This window comes from Hibiscus syriacus, unplaced genomic scaffold, assembly GCF_006381635.1.
Source record: "Hibiscus syriacus cultivar Baekdansim isolate YM2019G1 unplaced genomic scaffold, ASM638163v2 tig00112343_pilon, whole genome shotgun sequence".
Classification (NCBI taxonomy): Eukaryota; Viridiplantae; Streptophyta; class Magnoliopsida; order Malvales; family Malvaceae; genus Hibiscus; species Hibiscus syriacus.
In genome coordinates, this window is record NW_024063306.1 from 337,811 (window position 1) to 365,001 (window position 27,191).

The 27,191-nt window shown below is 36.0% G+C and overlaps 2 protein-coding genes and 3 pseudogenes across 3 annotated transcripts; 2 read left to right on the forward strand and 3 right to left on the reverse strand.

Annotated features, from left to right (window-relative positions):
• Window positions 1-1,458, forward strand: LOC120177883 (annotated as a pseudogene).
• Window positions 1,459-2,222: 764 nt separating this feature from the next.
• LOC120177882 lies at window positions 2,223-6,171 on the reverse strand (annotated as a pseudogene).
• Window positions 6,172-17,199: 11,028 nt separating this feature from the next.
• Window positions 17,200-20,690, forward strand: LOC120177921 (annotated as a pseudogene).
• Window positions 20,691-22,158: 1,468 nt separating this feature from the next.
• LOC120177922 lies at window positions 22,159-23,182 on the reverse strand. Its single transcript, XM_039183911.1, has one exon. The coding sequence runs from the start codon at window positions 22,962-22,964 to the stop codon at window positions 22,479-22,481; it is 486 nt and encodes a 161-aa protein (XP_039039842.1). The 5' UTR covers window positions 22,965-23,182; the 3' UTR covers window positions 22,159-22,478.
• A 1,656-nt stretch (window positions 23,183-24,838) lies between these two features.
• Window positions 24,839-26,509, reverse strand: LOC120177923. Of its 2 annotated transcripts, none has more exons than XM_039183913.1 (3): window positions 26,444-26,509; window positions 26,062-26,278; window positions 24,839-25,018 (listed from the first exon to the last, which is right to left on the reverse strand). In XM_039183913.1, the coding sequence occupies exons 2-3, from the start codon at window positions 26,239-26,241 to the stop codon at window positions 24,845-24,847; spliced, it is 354 nt and encodes a 117-aa protein (XP_039039844.1). In that variant the 5' UTR covers window positions 26,242-26,278; window positions 26,444-26,509; the 3' UTR covers window positions 24,839-24,844. The 2 variants fall into 2 exon arrangements, with proteins under 2 accessions (XP_039039844.1, XP_039039843.1); XM_039183912.1 differs by having other exon boundaries at window positions 26,062-26,281; window positions 26,444-26,508.
• Window positions 26,510-27,191: the final 682 nt, after the last annotated feature.

Sequence of the window (27,191 nt, forward strand, 5' to 3'; positions counted from 1 at the left end):
TCTTGCTGGTTGATTCGATGGTGTGTTTTTATACTGCATTTATAAGATTTGGGTTTCTTTTTTTTCCTTCCAGGCATTGGTAATATCTTGAAGGTCTGGAACAGTGTTGAAGAAACTTAGGAAGAGCCAATTATGAATTTAATGAAGTTCCCAAAGCGATACTTGATTGTCATTTTAACCTTCGTTAGCACATGTGTTTTTTACATAGAACGTGTCGGATTCTCTATAGCTTACACGGTTGCGGCCGATGCTGCCGGTATTAACCAGTCGAACAAGGGCACGATACTTTCCACGTTCTATTATGGCTATGCTCTCTCTCAAGTTCCCGGAGGATGGGCGGCTCAAAGGATTGGGGGAAGGAAGGTTTTGCTTCTCTAGTTTGTGTTATGGTCATCGATTTGTTTTTTGGTACCACTGGATCCCAATAGAGTCACCATCTTGGTTGTTGCTCGGTTTCTCGTTGGTGTAGCACAAGGGTTCATCTTCCCTTCCATCCACACTGTCCTAGCACAATGGGTTCCGCCACATGAGAGATCGAGATCCGTTTCACTTACGACTTCCGGGATGTACCTAGGTGCAGCCATGGGGATGCTTGTCCTTCCCAGCCTAGTGAAGTTCAAGGGTCCCCAATCTGTATTTCTAGCAGAAGCAGCATTAGGAGTCATGTGGTCTTTGCTTTGGTTTGAATATGCAACCGACCCCCCTCGATCAGAGCATCTGAAAGCCGCTGCCGCTGGTTTTGGAGAATCTTTGTTACCTACCGACGCAAGTCCGAAGACAAAACTCGTGAAAGGAGGGAAAACCACCAAAATTCCATGGAAGAAAATTTTAGTCAGCAAGCCAGTTTGGGCAATTGTGGTAAACAATTTCACATTCCATTATGCTCTATATGCATTGATGAATTGGCTACCTACATACTTCGAGCAGGGCCTTCAGCTTATCCTTCAGGAAATGGGTTCTTCTAAGATGATGCCCTATTTAAACATGTTCGTATTCTCGAACATCGGCGGGGTTGTTGCTGACCACTTGATCACCAGAAGAATAATGTCCGTGACTAAAACGAGGAAGTTCTTGAACACCGTAGGATTTATAGTCGCTTCGCTTGCACTGACAGCACTCCCAATCTTCAGAACATCCGGTGGAGCTATTCTATGTTCCTCAGTGGCACTAGGCTTCTTGGCACTTGGGAGATCTGGCTTTGCAGTGAACCACATGGATATTGCACCCAGATATGCAGGAATCGTAATGGGGGTCTCGAATACAGCCGGTACTCTAGCTGGGATTATCGGAGTTGAAATGACCGGACGGCTTCTCGAAGCGGCTAAAATTGAATATTCAGATCTTTTGAGTCCAGAAAGCTGGAGAGCCGTCTTTTTCATTCCGGTATTGTTGTTCATACTTAGTTCTTTCGTGTTCTTTCTATTCTCGACGGGGGAGAGGATTTTTGACTGAAACAAAGCCATGTAAAACATGTAATTTTAATTCAGAAAGCCATAGAAAGGTTCTCAAGGAATCAACAGAGAGCAGTGTGCCATTGGAAATCATTCTTTTATTGCTGTTTGTGTCATTTGGTTTCTACAGGTTTTAAGGATGATTCTACTTCAATCATGCATATTGAGACTGTTTTGATTTGCAACGTGGCATGATTGTTTTGAAACCCTAAATACTTGTTGGTAGTAGTTATTCGAGTTTACGAATGACGGAGGACTCTTGTGGAGGAATTCACGATTCATCTTGGTCAGTTGAATAAAAAATTGATGGTTCGGCCAGTTGAACTGATAAGACTCTTCCGGCCTTTTCTCTCAAGATTGAAAAAGGCTTACCTCTAGGCAGTGGTCTCGGTTCCAGTGCAACCTCCGCTGCTGCGGTGGAGGACAACGGACTCCACCACATGTGGAATTGCAGCCAAGACGGTGCATTGGTAGCTTTGGTGTTGGAGGGTTATGTGGTAGGTTGGGGAAAGTGCTGTCGTCGAACAAGATCATAGAGTTGAAATGTTGACGGTTGATTCCGGGGATAGAGACTGTGAAGAAGGTGGCGATCAAGACCGGAGCTTTTGGGAGTATGACAAGCGGAGCCGGGCCACCGCGGTGGCTGTGATTGACAATAAAGAGAAGGGGAAGGAGATTGGGCAAAAAATGGTGGTAATCAAAAGCATAATCTCAAGTTTTGGTATGAATATTTGCTTTCAATTTCACAAACTGTGGCCATATTGTTGCCTATACCATGAATAAAAGCTTCATTTGCATGGCTATCTTCATTTCAAATAAAAACCAAATCTTTAGGGTCTTTACATTATGTCTGACCAAAGACATGTACAATGCTTGGAAAAAATATATACGAAGATCAAAACTTTAATTCTATAACTCAGTTTGTTCTTAACCTGCTTTGAGCCAACAGCAAAGAATTCTGTGATGACTTCAAGAGGCATCCCTTTGGTTTCTGGAACTTTTAAGAAGACAAACACCCAGCACACGACACAAACAGTTGCGAACACGCCAAAGACACCGGTAAGACCTATGGATTTGAGCAACACCGGTAGTGAATACGCGACGATTATGGAAGAAATCCAGTATACAAGGGAGCATATGGCGATGCAGATGCCTCGAACCCGTGTTGGGAAGATCTCGGCGCAGAGAATGTTAGGAATAGGACTTAACCCCATGGCATAGAAACAGCAGGTGAGCACAACGCTAGCGGTTGAGATCACTGCATGCAGGACACTCCCCATTCCCACAATATTTCCGAAGACCAACATGAGAAAAGATAATGCCAAGACTGGGATTGTGAGTAGTAGTAAATACCTGCAGAAAGTGGAAGCAAGCAACGGTAATGAAAATATGAGAATAGATCTTACAACACACAGGGAAACATGATATGTTTGTATGTATATTTTCATGTATGTATGTATGCATGTAACCAGAATAGTTTTACAGAATTAACAAGCAAGAACTTGGATATTTTTACAGTGTTAAAAGCTCATATATCAATCAGAAAACAGTTGCAAATATAATTAGTTAAAAGCATAGACTTAACATTCCAGATTATTATCTCAACCGTTGCAGTAAAATCCGATAAGCTTTTGATATTTCTCGGTTCTTTTTCACTTTGTTATGGACTAACTTTCGGCATACTAGAGATCAACTGCAATTATGCCAAAAGAAAAGTGTACAGATATCTTGTGTTTTGAATTTCTTGTTGCACAAGATATCCATTGTTTTAAGGTAAGACTCGTTATCATTCCAACGGAACTAGAAAAGAAAAATGAATGCATTTACCTTCTACCAGCAACGTCAACATATCGCATGACAACGGTTATACTAGGAAGCATCAACAAGGTCGTAATACAGCTGACAAGCAGCGATGCAGAAGATGAACCTCATTCCAAATTTCGAACCAAGAACTCCAACTCCTGCCAGTTCAAGAATTGAAGGAATGTAGTACAGAATGCTGCTCATACCGGAGAACTGCATTTTAAGAAAAGAGAAGTGATCTTCAATAAGGAAATGATTTTAAGATGAGAAACAAAAAGACAATAGAGAATACTCGATATTTCTGCATACACAAGTTAGAAGAGTTATTTGGGTTGATATTTGAAAGAGAAGAAGCAGGCCATTAGAACAATATGGCAAGGTTCTCCACATTACCTGCTGAAGAATTTCAATTCCAATGCCTACTACTAAAGCATGCTTTACTCCTGGTTCAAAAAGATCATTCCAAATTGATCCCTTTGCAGTTTCAGCTGGATGAACCATGGCAGGTCCGACCGGATGGTGCTTCATAAGATCCTTTGAAGAAATAGCTGACTGACTCACCAAAGCCGCAGCATGGAAATTGTCGGAGCCTCCAAGGACATCAGCACCAGTCGAAGACATTACAGATCTCTGCCTAAATCCAGTCATGCTCTCTCCGTGCAAGTAAATTCTTTGAACTGACGTCTCCTTTCTTCCATCTCGGCCTTCTCTCTCAGAATATTTCCATGCTAACTGCCAACCACCACCAATCCCCATGCTACTCATTGATTCCATAGCATTTGTAGGCAATTGACTAGGATTTCTCATGCTTGCAATGCTTTCCTGGGCAGTTGGAAGGATGTCCTTATCCACACTGGTCTGCCGTGAGATCAAAGGAGTCCGCACATTGTCATCAGAGTCATCAGATTTATCGTCGTCACTCTGTCTCATAACACTCTCCTCATCCGACTCTTCGGCTCTTTCGGGTCTAACTTGTTGACTTTGATTTACCAAACCAGACATGCTGCTGCTAACAAATGGAAAAAGTGAACTTCGGTGCACACTTCCTGCTTCGGAATACTTCTCATGGACACTTCCAAAGAGGGAGACAAGAGGATCCACATATGCAAGAGTACTCTGAGCTATGCTTCCTTGCTGAGACAGAATACCGGGTCTGAAACTTTTCTGTACACTTGCTTGCTGAGGCACAGCACCAAATCCGAAACTTTTCTGTCCTGTGACAGGTCTGGCTGTCCAGGAAAGACCTTCTTCAGTCCCATATAACTTGATTCTATCTTTTTCAGCAGATACATCAGGGAGTCTAGAATCCCGATTGAGGGGGGTAATGATGTACTCCTCTATCGACGTTTCACCTCCTACACCAAGCCCCTCAACTAGCAAAGCCATCTCACCTGTTCATCAAAATAACATCAGTACCATCCACAAGACGTGTCGTTATTCATCATATGCAGCCCATGGTAGGCAAAGACTAATAGACTTTGAGATGCACACATGAACTCATCAACAAAAATACAAACTTAAAAAGATCAACTGGAGTTGAACTAACCCGAAACATCTTCCCTGCCGCGTATCATTTGCAAAACCTTCTTTGCCTCGTTCATTTGACCTTTGGCTACAAGCCATCTTGGTGATTCAGGCATGAAGAATACAGTTAACGCAAAATATATGAGGGAGGGGACAGAAAGAACCCCAAGCATCAATCTCCAATTCGGTAATGCTGTAAACGACATTCCAAAAACCATGCAATATGAAAGAAACATTCCAATGTAACCATTAAAAAGGGGAAGAGTATTCAAGAGTCCCCTTATTTCTGATGGTGCAGTCTCGGATATATAGATCGGGACCACGGTTACGGCCAAACCGACTCCTATTCCATCCAAAAGTCTCGCCAAAAGCAGGACGTTGATGTTGGGAGACCATAACATTACAATACCACTAAGAAAATAAAGCATAGATGATATGATTAACAAGGGACGACGGCCTAGCCAGTCTGCCAGGTTTCCCGAGCCAATAGTAACACAGGTGGCTCCAATGAGAGACATCGCTACAAGCAGGCCTTCTATAGTCGGTTGACTCTCCAAATCAAACTCTTTCTTTATGTACATAACAGCACCTACAGCATGAAGCACGAAAAGGATAACTGATTGAATGGATCTGAAGAGATAGCCAATCCACAACATGCTTTACCATAGATCTTTGACATATATGAATGAAATTGAGCATTTGTTTTGGCAAATTACAAATTTGGGGAAAGGGGTGGAATTTGAACCCTCGAAAATGATCATTTTAACCCAAAAAGATTGAAATTTACATATGTTCGACTTATACATACATGTCTATATATTTATATATAAAGTAAATTACCAGCCATTGTAGCACTGTCCCATCCTTGCAACAAGTTGCCAATAGTTGCGGTAAGAGCTACAAGCACGGCTCCAATCATTTTCACAGAACAAAATTCCCAATCCTCTCAATAGATCAACCCTGAGAATTAAACAAAACAATCAACATCATGAATCAAAATATATACCATGGAAATCAACATGAAAACAAACAAAATGAACAAAAATCAAAGGGCAATAAAAACCCAAATGTCCAGATCCAATGTGAAACAAAACGTGAGGATGATTTCACCACAGACAGATGTAGAATCACAAAGATAAAGGAGTGGTCAAATGACCAACCATTTTATTTACTTTACACAATCACGATAAACAATGATTTGCCAATTGAGGTGATCCCATTAACCTTTTTGCAACCTTCACGTACCCGAATGCAGATTTTAACCACACTGTAAAGGAAAATGGTGTAGCATTCCACTCTTTGGTCTCGTCAAAATGGCGATCAAACAGAAATACCCATCAACCAAAAATGCAAAATTAGCTCTCCAGTCCTTTCAAGTATCTTGCTTTGTACGAAGAGGATTGCGGGTTTGCATGGCTCCAAAAAGAACGCTGTAGATGATCATCGTAGTTCCGAATCATCTGGGTATTTTCTGTTTTCAATTCTTGTGTAACTTGACCACGAATCAGGGCCGGCCCTGGCCCAAGGCAGTAGGGCCGCCCACTCAAGGGCCAAAAATAAAAAAAAATAGTATAATATATAAACCCAAAGGTAAATTTCATGGCTTTTACATTTATGTTCCTGTTCAACTTTGTGTTGCTTGCTCTTATTTGGTACCTATGGAAATTTTCAACTTAAATGCTGCAATTTGAACTGTTGGTTTGGACTCTTTATGGTTTTAAACAATTTTGTAGCCAGTGGGTATTGTTGACTAGCTTGTAATAATAAGTTTTTTATCTTCCAGGATTGGGATGATCGTTGGTGGAAGGATGATCACCGGAGGATGACCGCCAGTGGGAAGGTGAACTTGTTAAGGGTGATGGTGGGTGGTGTTGTAATTTGAGTTTAGAGTTTGAGATACAATTTGAAAACTTAGGTATAATTTAAGGGTATAATTGTAATTTTAAGTTTATTTTTATTTTAAACATATTTGATATTAAAATTATTAAAAAATGACACGTTATATGAGAAAAATAATAAAATAATCCATTCCAGCTTAGAGTGAGCAAAAAAATTCAATGTCTAAAGTTTAGTGAGTAAATTGAAAAAAATTAAAAATACGGTGATTGAAATAGAGAAGATAGCAAAATTCAGTGAATAAACGTGTAATTTACCCTTTTTTTTAAATAATCAAGTTTCCAAAGTTATAAAATAAACCTTAAATTTATTAAAATATTACAAAATAATTATGTAGCTTTGACTTGGTCTAAGTTTTTATCTCTGTCTTTGTTATAAATTTGGTGTTTATGAATACTCCAATGTTATAGTCCATCAAAACAGGGAGGCGTTGAATGATTTGTTTACAATTTTTTTTCCTTACAATCTGCTACTTTTCTACTTAGGAATTCAGCAATTTTCCCGATATATCACAGGTGAACAATATATTTTTGATCTAACACCGATCAGATTATATTTTTTTGATCTAACACCCTTAGCAGTAAAGCGCGCCCTCTGTACCGCGTTATACGATGATTTGGCGCCACAAGGGGTATAACGGGCCCCCTGCCCCTCGCTATACGGTGATCTGGCATACACGTGGGTATAGCGCGGCCCTTGCAGCGCGCTATACCTGAATATCTGACACATGGGGTATAGCGCGGTGCAGGGGGCGCGCTATACCCCTAATTACCCGCCCTTCATGTCCCCATCCTCCCTATAAATACCTCCATCCTCAATCACTTTTATTACACCAAATTCTCTAAATTTCTCTCAAATACTCTCTTTTTAAGGTATATTTTATAATATTTTTACTATTATATTTTTACTTTATTTAATATTTTACTAATATAATTCTTTTACAGATATATAATGGAAGGCAGTCTACTTCGCTCGAATGGAAATCATATATCTCTACACTTTGCTGATACGGTAACATTTTAACGTTTTAATTTAATTTAAATTATTAGTAATATTTAGTTATTTATTTAATGCATGATTATTAGATTAAGAATTAAATATATCGACACTTTGCTGATACGGTAACATTTTAACGTTTTAATTTAATTTAAATTATTAGTAATAATTAGTTGATTCATTTAATGCATGATTATTAGATTAAGAATTAATTTTTGTAATTATTTATTTTTAGGAGAATGACAGTGTATTAGATCCTTTTATTAGGAATCTTAAGTTAGTGATACCCAACAGTGTCTTGCAGTATTTAGTAGAGGCTGGATTCGGTTACATAGGTGATTATCAAATGACATTAACTTGAAATAAATGCAAATTAAAGTACAAGAATTATTGTTTGATAATAAAATACACCATTTCCTTATCAATTGTTACTTGATGACAACAGAAGTGGACATGTTTTTCTAGTGTGTCCTGGGTTTCTACAATGCCCACATCTTCTGTCTTGTCTAGATCTTTCTCTAATATCCATATCGCAATGAATTTGATTGGATTTTGGACGACCACGCTCCCTTAATAAACTCGGATTTGGTACAATCGGAAGCCAATCTTGAACCTCATCAAGGTCTTTGTCATTACCTATGGGGGAAACTCAAATTCGTATACCTTAAAAACTTCAGATAGTAGCTATACGGGATCCACAAAATGGTTATAGTCTTGACGTGTATGCGAGCAAGCTGCTATCACATGAGAGCATGGATACTTCAGAGCTTGAAAAAACCCGCAGTCGCACGTTTTGTCACTTAGATTTACTCTTAACGACACATCTTCAATCCCTTGAAGAGGTCGCGGCAACTCTGTGACACGAAACATTTCATACCTTCTAGAGAAGCTTGTTACAAACATTCCATTTTATGCAATAATTTTTTTCTGTAGATCTGCAACTAATCTAGGGTGATAGACATGACCGCCTTGTATCCAGGTTTGAGCTTGTCCCCCGAACTTTGCAAAAAGCGCCCCCAAACGAAAATATATAGTCTTTACCAAAGCCTCTACTGGTAAGTGAAGTGCACCCTTTAAGGTTGAATTGATTGCCTCTGCCAAGTTGGTCGTCATGTGTCCATATCGATATCCACCATCATATGCGTTCGTCCACATTTCTTTATCGATGAGGCTGATGTAATCATATCCTTCCTCGTTCTTCGCTCGCAACTCTTGAAACATTGATTCAAACGTTCGAGAAAGTAGTTCGTAACCTGATCAAAAAATGTATAACTTACTAACTTGCTGTCTTTGCAAAATTAAAACGATCGAAAGAAAACAAACTTGCTAAGTTTCACTTACCCATGCGCACAATTAATTGACACTCATCATTCTTCTTGTACCTTCCATGGTAGTTCGCGGCAATGTGTCGAAGATAATACCTATGTTGGACAAAGGGTAGTTGCCACATTGGACCCAAAGACTCTATTGCTGCTTTGATCCCAGCTCCGCGATCTGAAATGACACAGATGTTTTCCCTCGTGATAACATGTGCCCGTAAATTTCGGAGGAAAAAAACCCAAGAAGCTGTATCTTCTCCTTCGACAAGAGAAAAAGCAACTGGAAGAATGTTGCGATTGCCATCTTGGACAACTGCCAATAATAAAACTTGCTTGTATTTTCCATACAAGAAAGTCTCGTCGATCTGGACCACAGGCTTGCAGTATTTGACAGCATTAACGCACTGTGGGTAACTCTAAAAAACCCGGTAGAATTGGCATCGATCGCGAAGAACTCGATCATTATAGTATGCATAGGAGGTTTCGAAGTCCACAATTGTCCTAGGATTCAACGTCCGCACCAGCCTAAACCAACCTGGAAGTTCGTTGTAAGATGCATCCCATTCGCCATGAAATTTGACAATGGCATTTTGTTTTGCCAACCAAGATTTTTTATAGGAGACAATGTACCCATACTGCGATTATATAGCTGAAATCAACATTGCAACAGCTATATGAGAGCTTGCTTTGACCATGGGCATGATGGCTTGGCATATCACTTCAGAGTCCAAGTTGGGATGATCTTGGTTGACCCCTCCAGCACAATATGTGTGAGGATCGTTGTATACTGTTAGTTCCCATATGTTGTTTTTACTCTTCCTCTTCGATACGCGAACCATCCAATTGCATCCGTTGTCACACTGGGCACAGTAGCATACATATTTTTCAGTCGTGGAGCGGTCTACTCTGAACTGAACATAATTACGGATATTGTAATTTTTGATAGCCATCATCGCTTCTTCTTTGCTTGAAAACTCCATGCCTAAAGATAACTCACCATTATTTATTGATGAGCAATACCCATAGTCACCGAGATAAGGCATATCTGCAAATTCTGGCCCGTACATTGCACCATAATCAGCTTCATACATGTGTGCAGGAGGGTCAGTTTGTGCCACATTTCCTGGAACTTCATCATCATCGGAGTTGAATTGCGATAATTCTGGGTGAATGAATAGTCCAGTCTCAGCACCATCCGCACCAGGCTCACGAAGCGGTTCTTCTGGTGGAGATGATGGTTCCTCCATGCTCTCCATATTTAGGTCGTATAACCTACTACTTGCACGCCTTCCCCTTGAACTGGAAGGCATATCGACATTGAGATCGAAAAAAGCTCGCAGTTGAATGCCTCCCCCTAAAGCTTGAAGCCATCGCGTCAAATGGAATCTGCACAGATGGTTGCGTCGATGGCATCTCCATATTAAAGTCAAAGGGATTTGCAGATGAATGCATTCCCCTTGAATTGGACGCGGTGTTGTCATACGGATTGTTCGTCGACCTACCTCGGTACATATCGTAAGGAGTTGCGGATGAATGTCTCCCCATTATGACATTAAAATCATTACAAATTACTGTCGTCGGGCTGTCAACTTGATCAACTTGTCAGCCAGCCCATAGTGGGAGCTTAATGATTGACCCCGAACAGCACGCACTTGAACAAAATGTGCATACATCTCAATAGCGGCGTCTGAATAATTACTTTGAGCTTCAACCATCATTTCAACATCATCATTGTTCGAAAGTTTGAACGTTGTATAAGTTAATGGCAACAATGATGCTGGAAATCTATATTGCAACGACGACACTCTTCTACTACTTCCAACATGAATCTTCCTCGAAATCTTCGTTATCAGCTCCTCAAGAGTTATGTTTCTCTTGAATGATATTTTAACACGCTCATTTGATACGAAAACAACGTCGGTTTCATCTTCTCGAATTTCACCATCATAATAAACAATAACTGAAAGTCGCGCCATTATTTGAGTTTAAAAGTGTGGCACTATTATATCTGCAAAAAAAAAATAAATAAAACAAACGTGATTTAATAAATTATATATGAACTAACATATAACACAATAAATTTTTTACACATCAATGTAAATAAATTAAATAATATAATTTAATATTATTATTACCTGCACCGTAAAACTATTTCGACGTATGCTCTCGCTTTCCAATTTTACAAACACAAAATTAGTATAATATTTGTTCAAATAATCATAATAAGCAATAAATTTAATAAAAAATTATAACAAAATTATTTTATAACGAAAAATCGCACGAACTTCTAAATAAAATATGAGAAGATTGCCAGAATTATTGACTCGTTGACGGAATTGTTGTATTAATTTATAAGTTGAGATGAGAGATGTGAGAAACTTAACCGACGAATAATAGTATTTATAGAGATGAAAGTTATACAAAACGCGGTAACTGCCCCGCGCTATATAAAATTATGTCAGGAGTAAAGGTATGTCGCGGTACCTGCCCCGCGCTATATAAAGTTATGTCAGGAGTAAAGGTATGTCGTGGTACCTGCCCCGCGCTATACCCCCTACGTGGCGTATAGCGCGCTGCAGGGGTCACGCTATACCCACGCGTATGCCAGATCACCATATAGCGCGGTGCAGGGGGCGCGTTATACCCCACGTGGCGCCAAAACATCGTATAGCGCGGTGCAGGGGGCGCGCTTTACTGCTAAGGGTGTTAGATCGGGAAATATAATCTGACCGGTGTTAGATTGAAAAATATACTGTTCACCGGTGATATATCGAGAAAATCGCCTAGGAATTATGGGTTTCAACACGAGACTTTTATCATTATATGTCTGACCATAATTTATGTTTGACCAAGTCTACGAATGATTGAAGGTATCATTATCAATAAAAGGGTTAATTGCATGATTGATAACTTATATTTGTGTTTTGTCCATTTCTCCTTACTTATTTCAAAAACATAATATATAATCACTTTTATTTTTATTTAGTTAAGATATAATCACTTTTGTTTTTATTTAATTAAGATGTGATCATCACAGGTTAACTGTCATTAACAGTTAACAGATTAGGTGACGTGATATTTGGTATAATAACACATTTGTCCTTGTTATTTATATATTCTCTCAATTTAGAACTACTTTTAATAAATTAAAATAAATTTAATTCTCCAATTGAATGATACCACGTGTCATTGGTGTCCTCCCACCGAACAGTGACATGTGTCATGACACGTAACACTAATGACACGTGACCAGAAGCGAAACTAAGAATTTATTATAGTAGGGGCTATAATATTTTTTATTTTTTTATAAATGCAATTTCTTTTAATTGAGGGGTCTAATAAATTTTTCTTTATTTATTTTTTTAAAATATATATTTTATATTAATTAATAATTAAAAATATAATTGGAGGGGGCTAAGGCTCCCCTTACCCCGCCTTAGTTATGCCCCTGACACGTGGCATCATTTGATTTGAGAATTAAATTTATTTTAATTTATTAAAAGTATGACTAAATTGAGATAATCTATAAATAAAAAAGATCAAATATGTGATTATACCAAATTATTTAACTGCAGTTAACTCGTAATGACAATGTCTTAATTAAATAAAAATGAAAGTGACATATATCATGTTTTTTGAAATCAATAAGGAAAAGAATATAAAATACTAATATAAGTGATCAAGAAGCTTACCCTAAATAAAACATGCTATGAAAAAATACAAAGTAGTTGGGGGAAATACCCAAAATTAAAATTCATAAGTTCAAAATGGAATTGGGGCATAATTAAACCTTGATATAGAGTATATAAATGTTAAACTCGCCTTTATTCCCATTTTTTGGCCTTTTTATATTCAATTTATAATCCATATTTGATATTTTTTGTGTTGTTGTTGTTTCTATTACTGTTGTTTTTATTATTAGAATCTTAATTAGTTTTTTAAAATAATAAAATATAATTATCACTTCGATTTTTATGATGTTTATTATAAAGTGGCTGTAATGATTGAGGTTACAGTGATGCATCTTTGTTGGTTTAATTAAGGTGTAATATAAAAATAAGTGACTAAAATATATCTAAAAAAATTAGTTTTTAAAACTTTTTTTTGTTAAAAATAAGTTTTAAAAAGTTTTTTTGTTATATTTTTAAGTGTCTACCGTTAAAAAAAACGTTAAGTGACATGTGTCACGCCTAGATTTTTTAAAGTAAAATATTATTTAAAATATATTTTAAAAAAATCTGGACATGACACATGTCATTTAACGATTTTTTTAAAAGTATGTATCTAAAAATGCAATGAAGAAAATTTTAGTCACCTATTTTTAGCGAAAAAATTTTTAGGCACCAAAAGTTAATTTTAAGTATAGTTTAAGCAATTATTTTTATATTAAGCCTTTAATTAATTAAGAAATTTAGAGAATATAAAAATCCTTAATTATTGTTAATTAAATTATTAATTAATAATTAAAAAGATGCAATCATTTCGTGTTCATGTGCATCTCTCATTTTAATTAATTCCATTCCACTATTAGATTCTATCTAAATCCAAGTTCTCATATCCCATCTATCTAATAAGATTTAGGTGGCGTTTGGATCGCTGTAATGTTTATGAAGAAATTGAAATCTGTGAAGGAATTAGAATCTGTAGGTATTCGAATCCAATTTCATATTATGTTTGGTTGGCAGAAAAGAGAATTGGAATCCAATTCCATATTTTGTTTGGTTCGCAGACATGTCAGATGAATTTGATTTCAGTAATGTAAAATGACATAATTGTGCTTTTTATTTTTTATTTTACTTTATTTTAGTTTATTTTACAACTTACATGTAGTAATATACTATAAAAATATTAATATTTTATTTTATTGATTGATTATTCATTTTAATAAATTATAAAAATCATGCTAATAAAAATTATAAGTTAAAATCATCGCAATCAAAATATGTTAATAAGTTACCAAAAGAAAGAGCAATATTTCGATGCATTCGAATCGAAGTATGTTAATTAGTTACAAAAAAAATATACCAAAAACTATTTTTATTCAATATATGAATTAGAAAATCGACCTGACCCGACCCGACTCAAAAAAATAAAAAAATTATTTTTATTCAATAAAAACATTGACTTAATTGAAAAAAATTATATATAGAGGGGTATTATTGTAATTATTCCTAAATATATAAGGTAAAATTATATATTTTTTTCGGGTCGGTCCGATTTTTTTCACCCTAAACCCGAACCCGACCCGACCCGAATATCACACTTAAAAAAACCCGACCTGACTCGACTCGAATATCACACTTAAAAAACCCAACCCGAACAAAATAAAGTTTCATCCGACCCGAATATATGAATTAGAAATATGACCCGACCCGACCCGAAATAATAAAAAAGTATTTTTATTTAATAAAAACAATGACTTAATCCGACCCGACCTGAATTATATATATTTTCGGGTCGGTCCGGTTTTTTTCACTCTAAACCTGAATCGACCCAAATATCACACTTAAAAAACCCGACCCGAACAAAATAAAGTTTCATCCGACCCTAATATATGAATTAGAAATCCAACCCGACCCGACCCGAAATAATAAAAAATTATTTTTATTTAATAAAAACAATGACTTAATCCAACCCAACCTGAATTATATATATTTTTGGGTCGGTTCGGTTTTTTTCACCCTAAACCCGAACCCGACCCGACCCAAATATCACACTTAAAAAAATCCGATCCGACTCGACCAAAATAAAGTTTCACCCGACCCGAATATATGAATTAGAAACCCGACCCGAAATAATAAAAAATATTTTTATTCAATTTATAAATAAGTTACCAAATGATTGATGAGGGTAGTATGGTCAAATTTCAATTCCCTCAAACAAGGGAATTGAATTCCATCCATTTTTTTGATGAAATTCACTTTCCCTCATTTAATAGAATTGAATTCCATCAGGGATTCCAATTCCTTTGAAAAACTTGAACCAAACATGGGAAAGTGGTAGAATTGGATTTCAATTCCCACCAATTCCAAGGGATTCCATCCAACCAAACGCTAGCTTATTGTTTTATATATATATATGGACCAGAGGAGTGTTAGAGATGGTCACTCTATCTTAAAAATTCAAATGATCATATAATTTAAATATTTTATTTATATTTTTATTAATAATCTAATTTTTTATCTTTAAAATTTTACATTCCATAATTTTTTAATATAACTTTTTACATATTTTTACCTAACATAAAATGTTGTTTTCATCTCTATTCTTAATTACTAAGTTTTCTAGGAAATCTTTAAAATAAAATTAAAATAATAAAAAAAATAGAATTTAAAAAATAAAACAAGAGATGTATTACCCTGTCGTGTATATATATAGGATTAATCCACTAGATACATCTAAGCTATAGAATAGACTTTAAACTAGTCCTTGTGCTTCAAAAATGTTACAATTAAATCTTTATCATTGTATAAGGACTCGATTAGAACGTCTACATGTTTTTGGATCGTTTTAAAATCGTTATCATTGTATAAGGGTTGGATAGTGGAATTAGCCATATATTTATAACACGAAAGGTCAACGAGTAAAACAAAAAGGGTAATTTAGTCAAACTGAATGCTGGCATGCACGGCTAAACTGCATCGTTGAAACTTCAAAGCTGCTGGTAAGTTTTCTGGTTTTAGATTTAGTCGTACCAATTTGACAAAAACGACCTTAGAACACATGTCGTAAACCCACCAACCATTTCCCCATCGTGCAGAACACGATCCAATCAAATAAGTGTAAACTCCAAAGTTGTTCTTATTCTCCTAACTTTGAGAGAAAAAGGTTAACAGTGAGCATCAATAGTTTTGCCTTCCAGTTAATAACTAATGTTTTTGGTCTAATTCTTTTTACATCCTTAATCATTTTTTTATATGGCTATATGTATTTAATCTATTGATTAATAAAGATTTATTATGAAACGGTTGTTTTAATTTTTTTTATGTTTATAGTATTAAAATTAGAATTTTATATATTATTTAAAGGATATAATATTTCATCTTATTAAAATAACGGCTAATCCCATTATTTTAAAAGATTCTTTGATTTAATCTATTTAAATTTCCAAAACAATAACTGAATTTAATAAAAAGGACTAAATTATAAATTTGTAAAATAGAGGTATGGAATTCACAATTAAACCTACATTTATTTTATTGGCGGATTGGCGATATTTGTCTGGTAATAATAAGAAGGGTTAAGTACAATAACTGAATTTATTAAGTTGATCAACTATTAAAATTATAAAATGGTCATCTGATTATATAGTGTTATTTTGTTTAATCCCTCAAGTATTAAAAGTTATAAAATGATCACTCGACTATTCATTATGTTTCAAACTTGTTTTTTTTTTGTTAAAAAATCAATTGTATTCTCAACTGAATGTTAACTTATTAACTATAATATGATAAAATTTAACCTCATAATCTTAAACAACTATTATATCTCAGTCGTTATGTTAACGTCTAACTTAAACAACAATCAATTTTTTTTAATGAAAAATGATCATTTTCAAACTTTTAATAGTTAAAAAATTTAATAAAGTAACATTCTATAATTAAAAGATTATTTTTTAACATTTAATAATCAATAAACTTAATAAAATAATATCCTATAATTAAAAACCATTCTTATACTTTACCCTAATAAGAAATAGAAAGCCGCGTTTTTAGCGAAGGAAAGAGAGGAGAGTTAGCTGGTGAGCACTCAGGAAGCACGATGGTTCTCAGAAACAGTACACACCAGAAATAACTACAAAATCTAAAATTCAAACATTTATACAACACAGCTGCTTCTTATATTCATCATCTTTACCAGCCATTTCCTTCAATAATCCAATTAATATCCCTCCAACACTGGTACTTGTTCTTTCTCTTCCTTCACTTATGTTGATAGCTATTTATGTTTATATTTTTTTGTATCTTTGGAAAAGGTGCCAGACTTTGTTTGCTTTACTTACCTTTTTTGGTTGATTGCAAATCAGTGAAGATTTTATGCCTTTCGTCTTTCTAATTTTGATGCTCTGATCTGATATGGGTTTCTTTTGATGCTTAGATTTCTGGGTTTTGCTTGAAAATTTCCGGAAATTGTTGAAAGTCTGTGAACTGATTGATAAGATATCATTTGGATGAGGAAAATAGTGCTGTGGGGGGAACACTGATTGTTTCATGGGCAATACGTGCCGTGGATCTTTCAAGGGGAAGCTTTATTCTTCGAACCGCACCGCCGCCAAGACTTCTTCCGGCCTATCGAATTCCACCGATTATTCCCCTTCCACTGTTAACTCTCAACAGCTTATTGCCCAAGAATTCTCCAAAGAAAACACCAAGAAGGACCCCAATTTGCCTCTCGTTAGCCCCTCCAACAAGAAAGACAACGGCAACATGAGGCGCGGTATCGATCAACAGGCTTACTATGTTTTGGGTCACAAGACTCCAACATCCGTGACCTTTACACTTTGGGTCGCAAGCTAGGACAGGGACAGTTTGGGACTACTTATCTGTGTACCGAGATCTCCACGGGAGTCGAGTATGCCTGTAAGTCGATATCTAAAAGGAAGTTGATCTCCAAAGAGGATGTCGAGGATGTTCGGAGGGAGATTCAGATAATGCATCATTTGGCTGGTCATAAGAACATTGTGACAATTAAAGGTGCATACGAGGATACTTTGTATGTGCATATCGTGATGGAGCTTTGCTGTGGTGGTGAATTGTTCGACCGTATTATCGAGAGAGGGCATTACTCTGAGAGGAAGGCGGCTGAACTGACTAAGATCATTGTTGGGGTTGTCGAAGCTTGTCATTCGCTCGGGGTTATGCATAGAGATTTGAAGCCTGAGAATTTCTTGTTGGTTAACAAAGATGATGATTTCTCTCTCAAGGCCATTGACTTTGGACTCTCTGTCTTCTATAAACCAGGTAAGGAACTAAATGTTGCAACATAAGTAGCTTGAGGCTGGAGCATACACTGAGTAGCTAATGGAGAATAATTTTTTTGACGCATTCAATCCTCTTTGTGTTCCTCGTTTAGTAGGTCAATTACTTGATCTTGTTTAAACCCAATTCATATCTGAACATTTAAACTTTACGCCTACTACCTTATCGGGTTTATGTTATGAATGCCTATTAAAGGGTGGCAACAAAGCACACATTTGTAACAATTGAAGAGCTAAAATTTCTTATTTTAGTGAGCCACATAGTAATTTGGGAATTTGGACCACTTTAGAATATGATGAAACCGATTTGTTCTCGAATCAGGTTGATTGACATAATGTGTGGTTAACTATGTTAGGCCAAGTTTTTACCGATGTGGTTGGAAGCCCATATTATGTTGCTCCTGAAGTACTTCTCAAGCATTATGGACCAGAAGCCGACGTATGGACTGCAGGAGTTATACTCTATATATTGCTAAGTGGAGTGCCACCATTTTGGGCAGGTATTTGTAATGTTCTATGATTATGTACCTTAATGTGTTTTTAAGTGATTCTTATACTTACGACTGTTTTTTCTGTCTTATCTTCAGAAACACAGCAAGGGATATTTGATGCAGTGTTAAAAGGACATATTGACTTCGATTCAGACCCATGGCCCTTGATATCTGATAGTGCAAAGGACTTAATCCGAAAGATGTTATGCTCTCGACCTTCAGAACGACTGACTGCTCACGAAGTATTATGTATGTTATACATACCACCTCTCTATTATTATCTAAGTCGATGTTAATGAAATAAAGATCAAATTGTGATATCTTTGCCTTTCGTATTGTTTAGGTCATCCTTGGATCTGTGAAAATGGGGTTGCTCCTGATAGGGCACTGGATCCAGCTGTACTTTCTCGCCTCAAACAATTCTCAGCAATGAATAAGCTAAAGAAGATGGCGTTACGGGTAAGATTCCCATGGTGTGTATGTTCCCGAGTCTGCATATGTGCATCAGACTGCTCATTGTGAGAAGACAGAGGATGTAAACGTATAAGAAGGATCTTGTCTAATATATCACACACTGTTATCTTCGTTCCATGAAGGCCTGATATGCAATTGATGCAGCAGAAGCTGTCCGTATGTGATTAAAAAACAATGCATGGCTTTTTTCTCGAATATTTTTTTGATTTGATCTAGCATGTTTTCGTGTTATATAGTTTTAGAGTTTAGTCTAAAGCACATTGGAGCTTCATGTTGGATTAAACATACTCTACCCTTTTTCTACCATCAGGTGATAGCTGAAAGTCTCTCCGAGGAGGAGATTGCCGGTTTGAGAGAAATGTTTACGTCTATGGATACTGATAACAGTGGTGCGATCACATTTGATGAACTCAAAGCTGGTTTACGAAGATATGGCTCTACCTTGAAAGATACAGAGATAAGGGACCTTATGGATGCAGTAAGTTTCCTTTATCTTTTTTTTTCATCATCTTCCCTTCTTTTTTTCTTCCTTTTGAATCATTCATTCAATCAATCTGTGAGGGGTGCAGCATTCTTGTTCCCTCGTGTTTGTGGATATATATTTTGTAAAAGGGTGACAGCAACATAAACGACTAATGCCGTTGCACTGCTTGTTACGTTGTTTACTGTATTAATTGCATGCTTGCACCCGAATCATCTGAGCTTATTTATGTGTTCTCAGGCTGATGTTGACAATAATGGGACCATTGATTATGGAGAATTTATAGCTGCAACAGTTCACCTTAACAAACTAGGGCGTGAGGAGCATCTCGTTGCAGCATTCCGATACTTCGATAAGGATGGAAGCGGCTATATTACCGTCGATGAGCTTCAGCAAGCGTGTACTGAGCATAACATGACAGATGTTCTTCTTGAGGATATAATTAGAGAAGTTGATCAAGATAATGTAAGTCATCTTAACTTGATGACTGGATGGTAAAGATATTCTCGAGCTAGCTAATTTGTTTAATTGAATGTTACATTTGTTTTCTGGTATGATTGACCACGGTTCTGGTAATAACATACGATGTCAAGTCCCTTTTCGCTGTCTCACTGTTAATGATTGCTAAATATAAGCATGAGAGGTAGCTGTGGGGTTTGTGCTAGCGCGTCCTCGTTCCTCACTGCACTGTTCCCGAGTTCGATTATTTCTTTTTTGCATTCATTTGATGATCAAGTTTTTCCGACACCACTGCTTTTCTTTTTCAGGATGGAAGAATTGATTACGGTGAGTTTGTTGCGATGATGCAAAAAGGCAATGCAGGAATTGGTCGACGAACCATGCGAAACAGTGTGAATATAAGCATGAGAGATGCCCCCGGTGCTCTATAATTTCCAGCCACACACATCATGTACAGGTATCTTATGTCTAGCTTCTTAGATCAGGATAGTCGAACCGCAAGTAAAATTTGGGTTAAACGGACATTTCATCTCACTTCTAACCTCTAATCCGGAATGGTCTGCAATGGTGCAATTCTAAAGACCTCTACGCCGGAATAACAATAATTGAAAAACTACGGTATTGTTGTAGCAGTGTTGCATTATCCACTAAAAGGGATCGGAAGAGACTTCTGCACCCATGTTTGGTTTAGCCTTACTCGAATTAAATGGTACTGACATCTACTTATACACTGATTGAACAGCCAACCGGACGATAATGATCCGTGATAAAGCATTCGGGAAACGGCTCCGGTTCCTCGCATGCTTCGGGACTTTGCCGGAAAAGAGACGTTCGATTGGCTATTGGTTTGTGAGTTGGCTTGCTTGACCAATCATAGGTTTTGTAAACTTCAGGAGTGTGAAAGTGTTAAGGTTATCAAGTTACGGTGTCATTAGTCGTGTCTTTAATTGATGTTTTTTTGAAGGGTTTGCAGATAAATTGTTTCTTTAAATTGATAGATATGTTGATTTCGTCTTTCACAATTCTATAGTTTTATTAAATCCCTCTACTATTAAAAGTTATAAAATGGTCATCCGATTATTCATATGTTCTCAACTCGTCATTTTTTGTTCAAACATTGAAAGTTATTTAAGTTGGACGCTAACATGATGATTGAAATATGATAATCGTTTAAGATTTTAAGATAAAATTTTATCATATCATAATCAGCGGGTTAATGTTCAATTTAGAATATTGTCAAAATTTTAACGAAAAAAATGAAGAATTTGAAATATAATAAATAGTTGAGTGATCATTTTAAAACATTTAATAGTTGAGAGTTTCAACAAAGCGACACTCTATAATTGGAGGATCATTTTATAATTTTTTAATAGTTAAGATACTTAAATTAATATCTTATAATTGATGATCATTTAGGTACTTTACCCTAAAATTTATTATCGATCAAAATAAAAAAATATATATATATATTAAAGATATTCAATGAAACAATTTTGAAATATATATTTTATAAAGTATATACATCCAATTCGTCGGTAATAAGAGGGATCCCCGTGACAATAGAGCTCCTTGTAGAAACAAAATTACAGCGTTACTAGTGACAAAAAGTAGTAAGATTCCGTATTTGTGCACCGACACATTTTCTGCGCTAGATTATTAATAATAAAAAAAGTACAAAGATCATCTAAATATATAAAAAAATTAAATTTTCAATAGACTATTTTTGGCCAGCGAAAAAAAGTTTTTAGATTAGAATTCGAGTCATTGTATACGTAAAAAAAAATTATTGAAGATTCATCTATTAAAATCAGATATAAAACAGGGATTTATTTGATTCATCTATTAAAATCAGATATAAAACATGGATTTATTTGGACTGGTTAAAGCGAAACAGGAAAATCGAAGGGATTAAAAAAAAAAATCTACTGACAAAATTAAGAAAACCGTCTCAAAAACGACACTATAATAGTTTTATTTTTGGCAGTATATGGTGCTGTGCTAATTTCGATTTGGTTTCACGAATCATTGGAATATAACAGCAGAATATAAATATATATATAAGATCACATGGGACATGGCTGAGTGACCAAAAGCTCACCCCATCGTGTGCTAGCCTGGAAACTACTATTCTGGTCCATGCAACATTTGCACCGACGCTTATAGAGAAAGCGACGCAATATATATTTTTGGTACAATAACTTCATAAAATTTACACTTCTCAATTACCAAAATAAATATTTAATTTGCTTAAATATATTATCGGGTTGAAATTAATTAGAATCAGATATAAAATAAATAAATAAAATTTACATTACATGAAAAAATACATTACTTTCACAGTTGAACCCCGAAAAACAATTACAGTGACGACCCTTTCATCGTTGCTAATAGGAGTTTCCAATACAATGGATTCATTGGCATCTCCATAACCATAGCCAATAGCCAAGCGATATCACTTTATATAACAGAACATTTGTATTATATATTGTGAACAAATTAACGAAAGCTTAAACGAAAGAACAAAAGAAACCCAGAATTCCACAGCCTCTTTTGATCCGAAGCAATGAAGCTTTATTCGAAGGTGGTGGAATTCAAATTCCACAAGATTCAACCATAGGTATAACTGTTCCCGTCATCGAAATTCTTGGGGTAATCAAGAGGATTGTACCTGCAAGTTTGTGGGAGGCCAACTTTATGATCAGATCCCACGAGTTTTCTGATCTCAGATCTGACTTTGTAAAACATATGCCTCCAGCTGCCCTTGTTGTGACACCCAAGGATCCTGGTTTCTTCTTCGTTCATCTCGATGTCTTTAGCGAACATGGGTTTCTTGGAAAGGATCCAAGAGCAGCCCCAGTCCCACCATTTCTTAATAGAGCTACCGGCGTATTCTCCCATTGAAGACAAAGATTTTGACCTGGGGAATGTCCAGGATTTCTCCGGTGAAGAAGTGGGTTGTAATTTGAGGGAAAGAGCGGAGAACCGCCTTCGTAGCCGCCCTGGGCCGGAGGATGCTGGGAGGTAGTCTTTGGAATCGGTTTGCGAGACGGGGAGTGAAGTGTTCTCTTGGAAGCTTTGAATGATGGAGCTCATGGTTGCTGGTCTATGGCGAGAAACAGGATGGTCAGAGAGATTTGGCGACGGCCGGTAACAGTGGCGTTGCTGCTAGGAGAAAGAAGAGAGGGAAAAGAGGTGAAATGTTAGTGTTCACAGCTCCATTACAGCCTGTTTTTATTCCCTTTTTCGTAGGGAAAATTTGGATTTGTGAAATTTGGTGGTGAGTGAGATACCAGCTAGACCAGGGCCGGGCCTTCCGGTCCATTTTTGGGTTGGGTTAAAAAATATTTAAAAGTATATATATTTTAGGGTAAACTATATCCATGGCCACTTAACTACGGATAAATTCTAATTTAAACACCAATCTTTTAATTTTGTAAACATAACTATTAAACTATTTAAATAATTTCAATCAAGTCACTGATCATTAATATTGAACGGAGAACGTGACGTGATAGTTAAAAAATCTGGTATTCTTATTCATTTAATTAAGATCAAATTAATAGAATATGTAAGTAACAAGAACCAAATATATATTTATACTATAATTTTAACTACCACATCAAACTCTTCGTTAAAAGTTTACATATGATTGCTTTATTGACACTATTTAAATAGTTAAATAGTCTAATTAATAAAATTAAAAGATTAATGAAAAAAATTAGATCTATCCACAGTTAAATGGTCACGCGTATAATTTAGTCTTTCTTCCAAAAATCCAGACTCCACACAGATCTAGTTTTTTCAAGAAAAAATCACTCTTCTAAGTTCAAATTATGCGAAACTCATTGAATTCGGATTAAATGCTCATTGGGTATGAGAAGAATTTTATGGGAAAAATAAGATTTCTATTTAACTTTTAAATTTTTCCTTGTTTTCTTTAAGGGTTAACTACAAGGATAATTATTTATGTTTATGTTTTATCTACTTTTGGTCAATGATTTCAAAATACATAAGATATTGTCACTTTCGTGCTTATTTAATTAAGATGTGATCCCCACGAGTTAACTGTCGTTAAATATTTTGCTATAATCACATATTTGATCCTTTGTTATTTACATATTCTCTCAATGTAATCATATTTTTAATAAATTAAAATAAATTTAATTCCCCAATCAAATGATATCATATGTCACTGGTATCATATGTCATGTTATGTGTCAACATTCTGTTGAAAGATTTACTTTATTTTAATTTAACAAAGCAAAGCAAATTGGTGAGAAATAAATATATGAAATTAAAATAAAATTAAACCTCCAACTAATTGGTAACACATAAAATGGTTGTCTCTTGTTCCCATATTTAATAGAGTAAGGGGGAGGTAAAATAGTAGGCTGCCCCCAACATCAGGTTGATATCTTAAATAAATAAAAACAAATATGATCATATCTTAATTAAATAAAAACGAAAGTGATCATATCTTATATATTTTGAAATCAGTGACCAATAGGAGTAATTAAATAATTTTTCAGGTTTATTTGAGGTATCGGGATGAAATTGTGAGAATATTATGTGTTGTAATTTTTTTTTTTGGTTTAAATGTCAGTATCCAATCTCTTGACCGACTAATCCAGAACATGTATTACAGAGGCAATGACGACCCTTCCAACCCAATTTGCTCTATTAGCAATCGTCAGAATTCGAACCCTTGACTTTGCTTAAGGGATATAGTGTCTCATCCTACTAGATCAACTTGTAGTTGATATTTATTTTGGTTGATAAAAAACAAACATTTTCCTTCTGAATTGAGCATGGAATCATGTATTTGATACCGTCAAATGGGGTGCGTCCGAAATCAAACCTACAGTATATAATCACCGATGCAAATAGAATGAATCAAGATTCTAAAAAAGCAAACTGGCTGCAACAAATTTAGGAAAAGGCATCAGAGTTTCTTCATTTTATTCATGGAAGCCTCATTTCTTCGCCTTTGCGAACCTGAGGCATCGGTATTTTTCGCCACTCACGGTGATTTCCAGCGCTCCATCTTGGTTATCTTGATTCGATGCTGTTCCCATCAAGACACTTTTCTCTTTCTCGAGGTTCTCTTTTTCCACCTTGAGCCTAGCCTCCTGTCGGGCAATCTCTGCCTGGAAGATAAAAAACAATGTTCCGATGAAAAAAAAACTAGTCGAGCGACAGCAAGAGGACACACAGGTATACACTTATGCAACTATGATGTATCAACTACAACAGTTTAGATAATTCGTGTGCATACTAAACAGATTGGAAATTCCATTAAACCAGGGAGACTATACGTCTACAGATAATCGAACCAGGACGGGCTCGGATTAGAATTGTCTAACTCAATCACGATACATTTAATCACTTCTGTGCATGATATAAGTATTAGAAACAACCTTCCAACAGTGACTGTATTTCTACAGATGAGTAAACCAAGATGATTTCAGAATTGGGACTTCATAGAAGAACTAGCACTTCGAATCGAGTATTAAATGAAGATAAATGCATGCCAAAAGAATACGAAGAGACGGTTAAAACTCGAAATGACTAAATATAGAAGAAGCAACACTAACAAGTAACAATAACTTTATGAGCAATTTAGCAAATCAGCAACATGCCCTGATAAAGGAGTTATGATACTTGGACTCAGATATTGAGTGTAGGACACAAATATGTGTTTGACACAAACATATTCGAAACTCCGAGGTTTTCATGTATCATATCCCCATATCCATGTCCTGATACACGTTGGGCACGGTGTAGGACAGGAAAAGGAGGAAACCGTTCGTGTCGATCGGACATCGGATGGCATGACCCATCATCAAGACATTGGATGCTCATGCATCTGCCATCATCATTTTGGCAGGCTGAAAGTAGATAAATTTCTACAAAATCATTGCTTCCAAGGCATATGGGGATGGCCTTGACTAAACATAAGCCGATAAATCAAGTAAATTAGCCATTCAATAAGAACTAATTCATACAAATCACAAAAACCCATTATTCAGAACCCCAAATTCAAGATAAACCAAAAACACACAACCATCAAATGCCCTCTTCAATCTCCATGAACTTTGGAAAAGCTTAAAAACAGTTGTGACACAGGATAATCAATGAACTAAAATTTCCCTTTTTTTTTTACAATAAGCAAAGGAAGAAGAAAGGTGACCACGCGGCGAGAGAGCTCGGCCTTCCAGGCGGCTTCACGCTCGGCGACTTCACGCTCGCGTTCCTCGATGTAACTTTGCATCTCTCTCTCCTTCATTATTCGGTCTTGTATGTCGGCTTCCATCGCCTCTTTCAGCTCCTCAACGAACTTATCCACCGCCGACTTAATCCTCAGCGACATCTTTCTAAAATTTCAAGTGAACCAGACAACTGTTAAGCTACTGCCAAATCAAATTTCAGTTGAGTTGATCGAACATCGAATCATAGCCCTTTCGTCCCATTATGTACATCGGATACTTTACATTCTTTTTTTCTTGCAAGTAATGAATCGAGAGTGCCCAATAGAATGAGAAACAAGAGAACAAAAAGCAAAGGTACTTCACCGTATCAAGGCAAAGTACTGGTAATCGGGTAATCGCCGAAAAAGAACATTTTTTTCTTCTTCTTTTATTCTTTTGGGAACAAAAAAGAAATTAAAAAAAAATGCGTGAACAAGGAAGAAACCAATCCCAACCATTTGTTTGTATTATAGTTCTTATAGTTCAGGCCCGAGTTGGGGCCTCATCTCTTCTCAGCCCACCATTGATGACCTCAAAAACGTTGCGTTCTCCTTTTTGCAATGTCTTTTTGTTATAGAAATGGAAGTATAGAAATGAAAGTGTTAACGAAGGATAATATACGGGTACAATTTGCTAAATTTTGCATCGCATCTGTTTTAATTGAGACATGATAAGTATAAGTTTAGTGGGTAGTGGATTGTGTGTAGACGTAAAATGCCATACTAGTCATGGGTAGTGAGTAGGTGATGAGTTTAAAACTTTACTCGTTCTACATCCGCCTGCGTCACATCCGTCATCTATCAACCCACTAACAATCCACTATATAAATTTTGAAACGTTATGAATTTAGGTATAATTTCAGAGACTATTTTATAAATTTTAAGATTTTATAAGACATGAATGGTAATTTAACCAAAACGGAATATGTTTTGTTGCTTATGTAACCTGCGAGGTTGCTACCAGACATATACTGAATGAGTGGTGAATAGTGAAATGAATTTAAGAATGTATCTACGAGCAAGTGTGAATTTAAAAAATTTATCCGCCGTAAGTGATGGGTAAATAGTAGATA

What these genes read in the sequence shown, in the direction of transcription:
- LOC120177923 (XM_039183913.1), bottom strand. Translation starts at nt 26,241, where the DNA reads ATGTCGCTGAGGATTAAGTCGGCGGTGGATAAGTTCGTTGAGGAGCTG. An exon ending in CCGAGCTCTCTCGCCGCGTG is followed by an intron (nt 25,019 to 26,061) that starts GTCACCTTTCTT and finishes TTTATCTTCCAG; the next exon opens with GCAGAGATTGCCCGACAGGA.
- LOC120177922 (XM_039183911.1), bottom strand. Translation starts at nt 22,964, where the DNA reads ATGAGCTCCATCATTCAAAGCTTCCAAGAGAACACTTCACTCCCCGTC.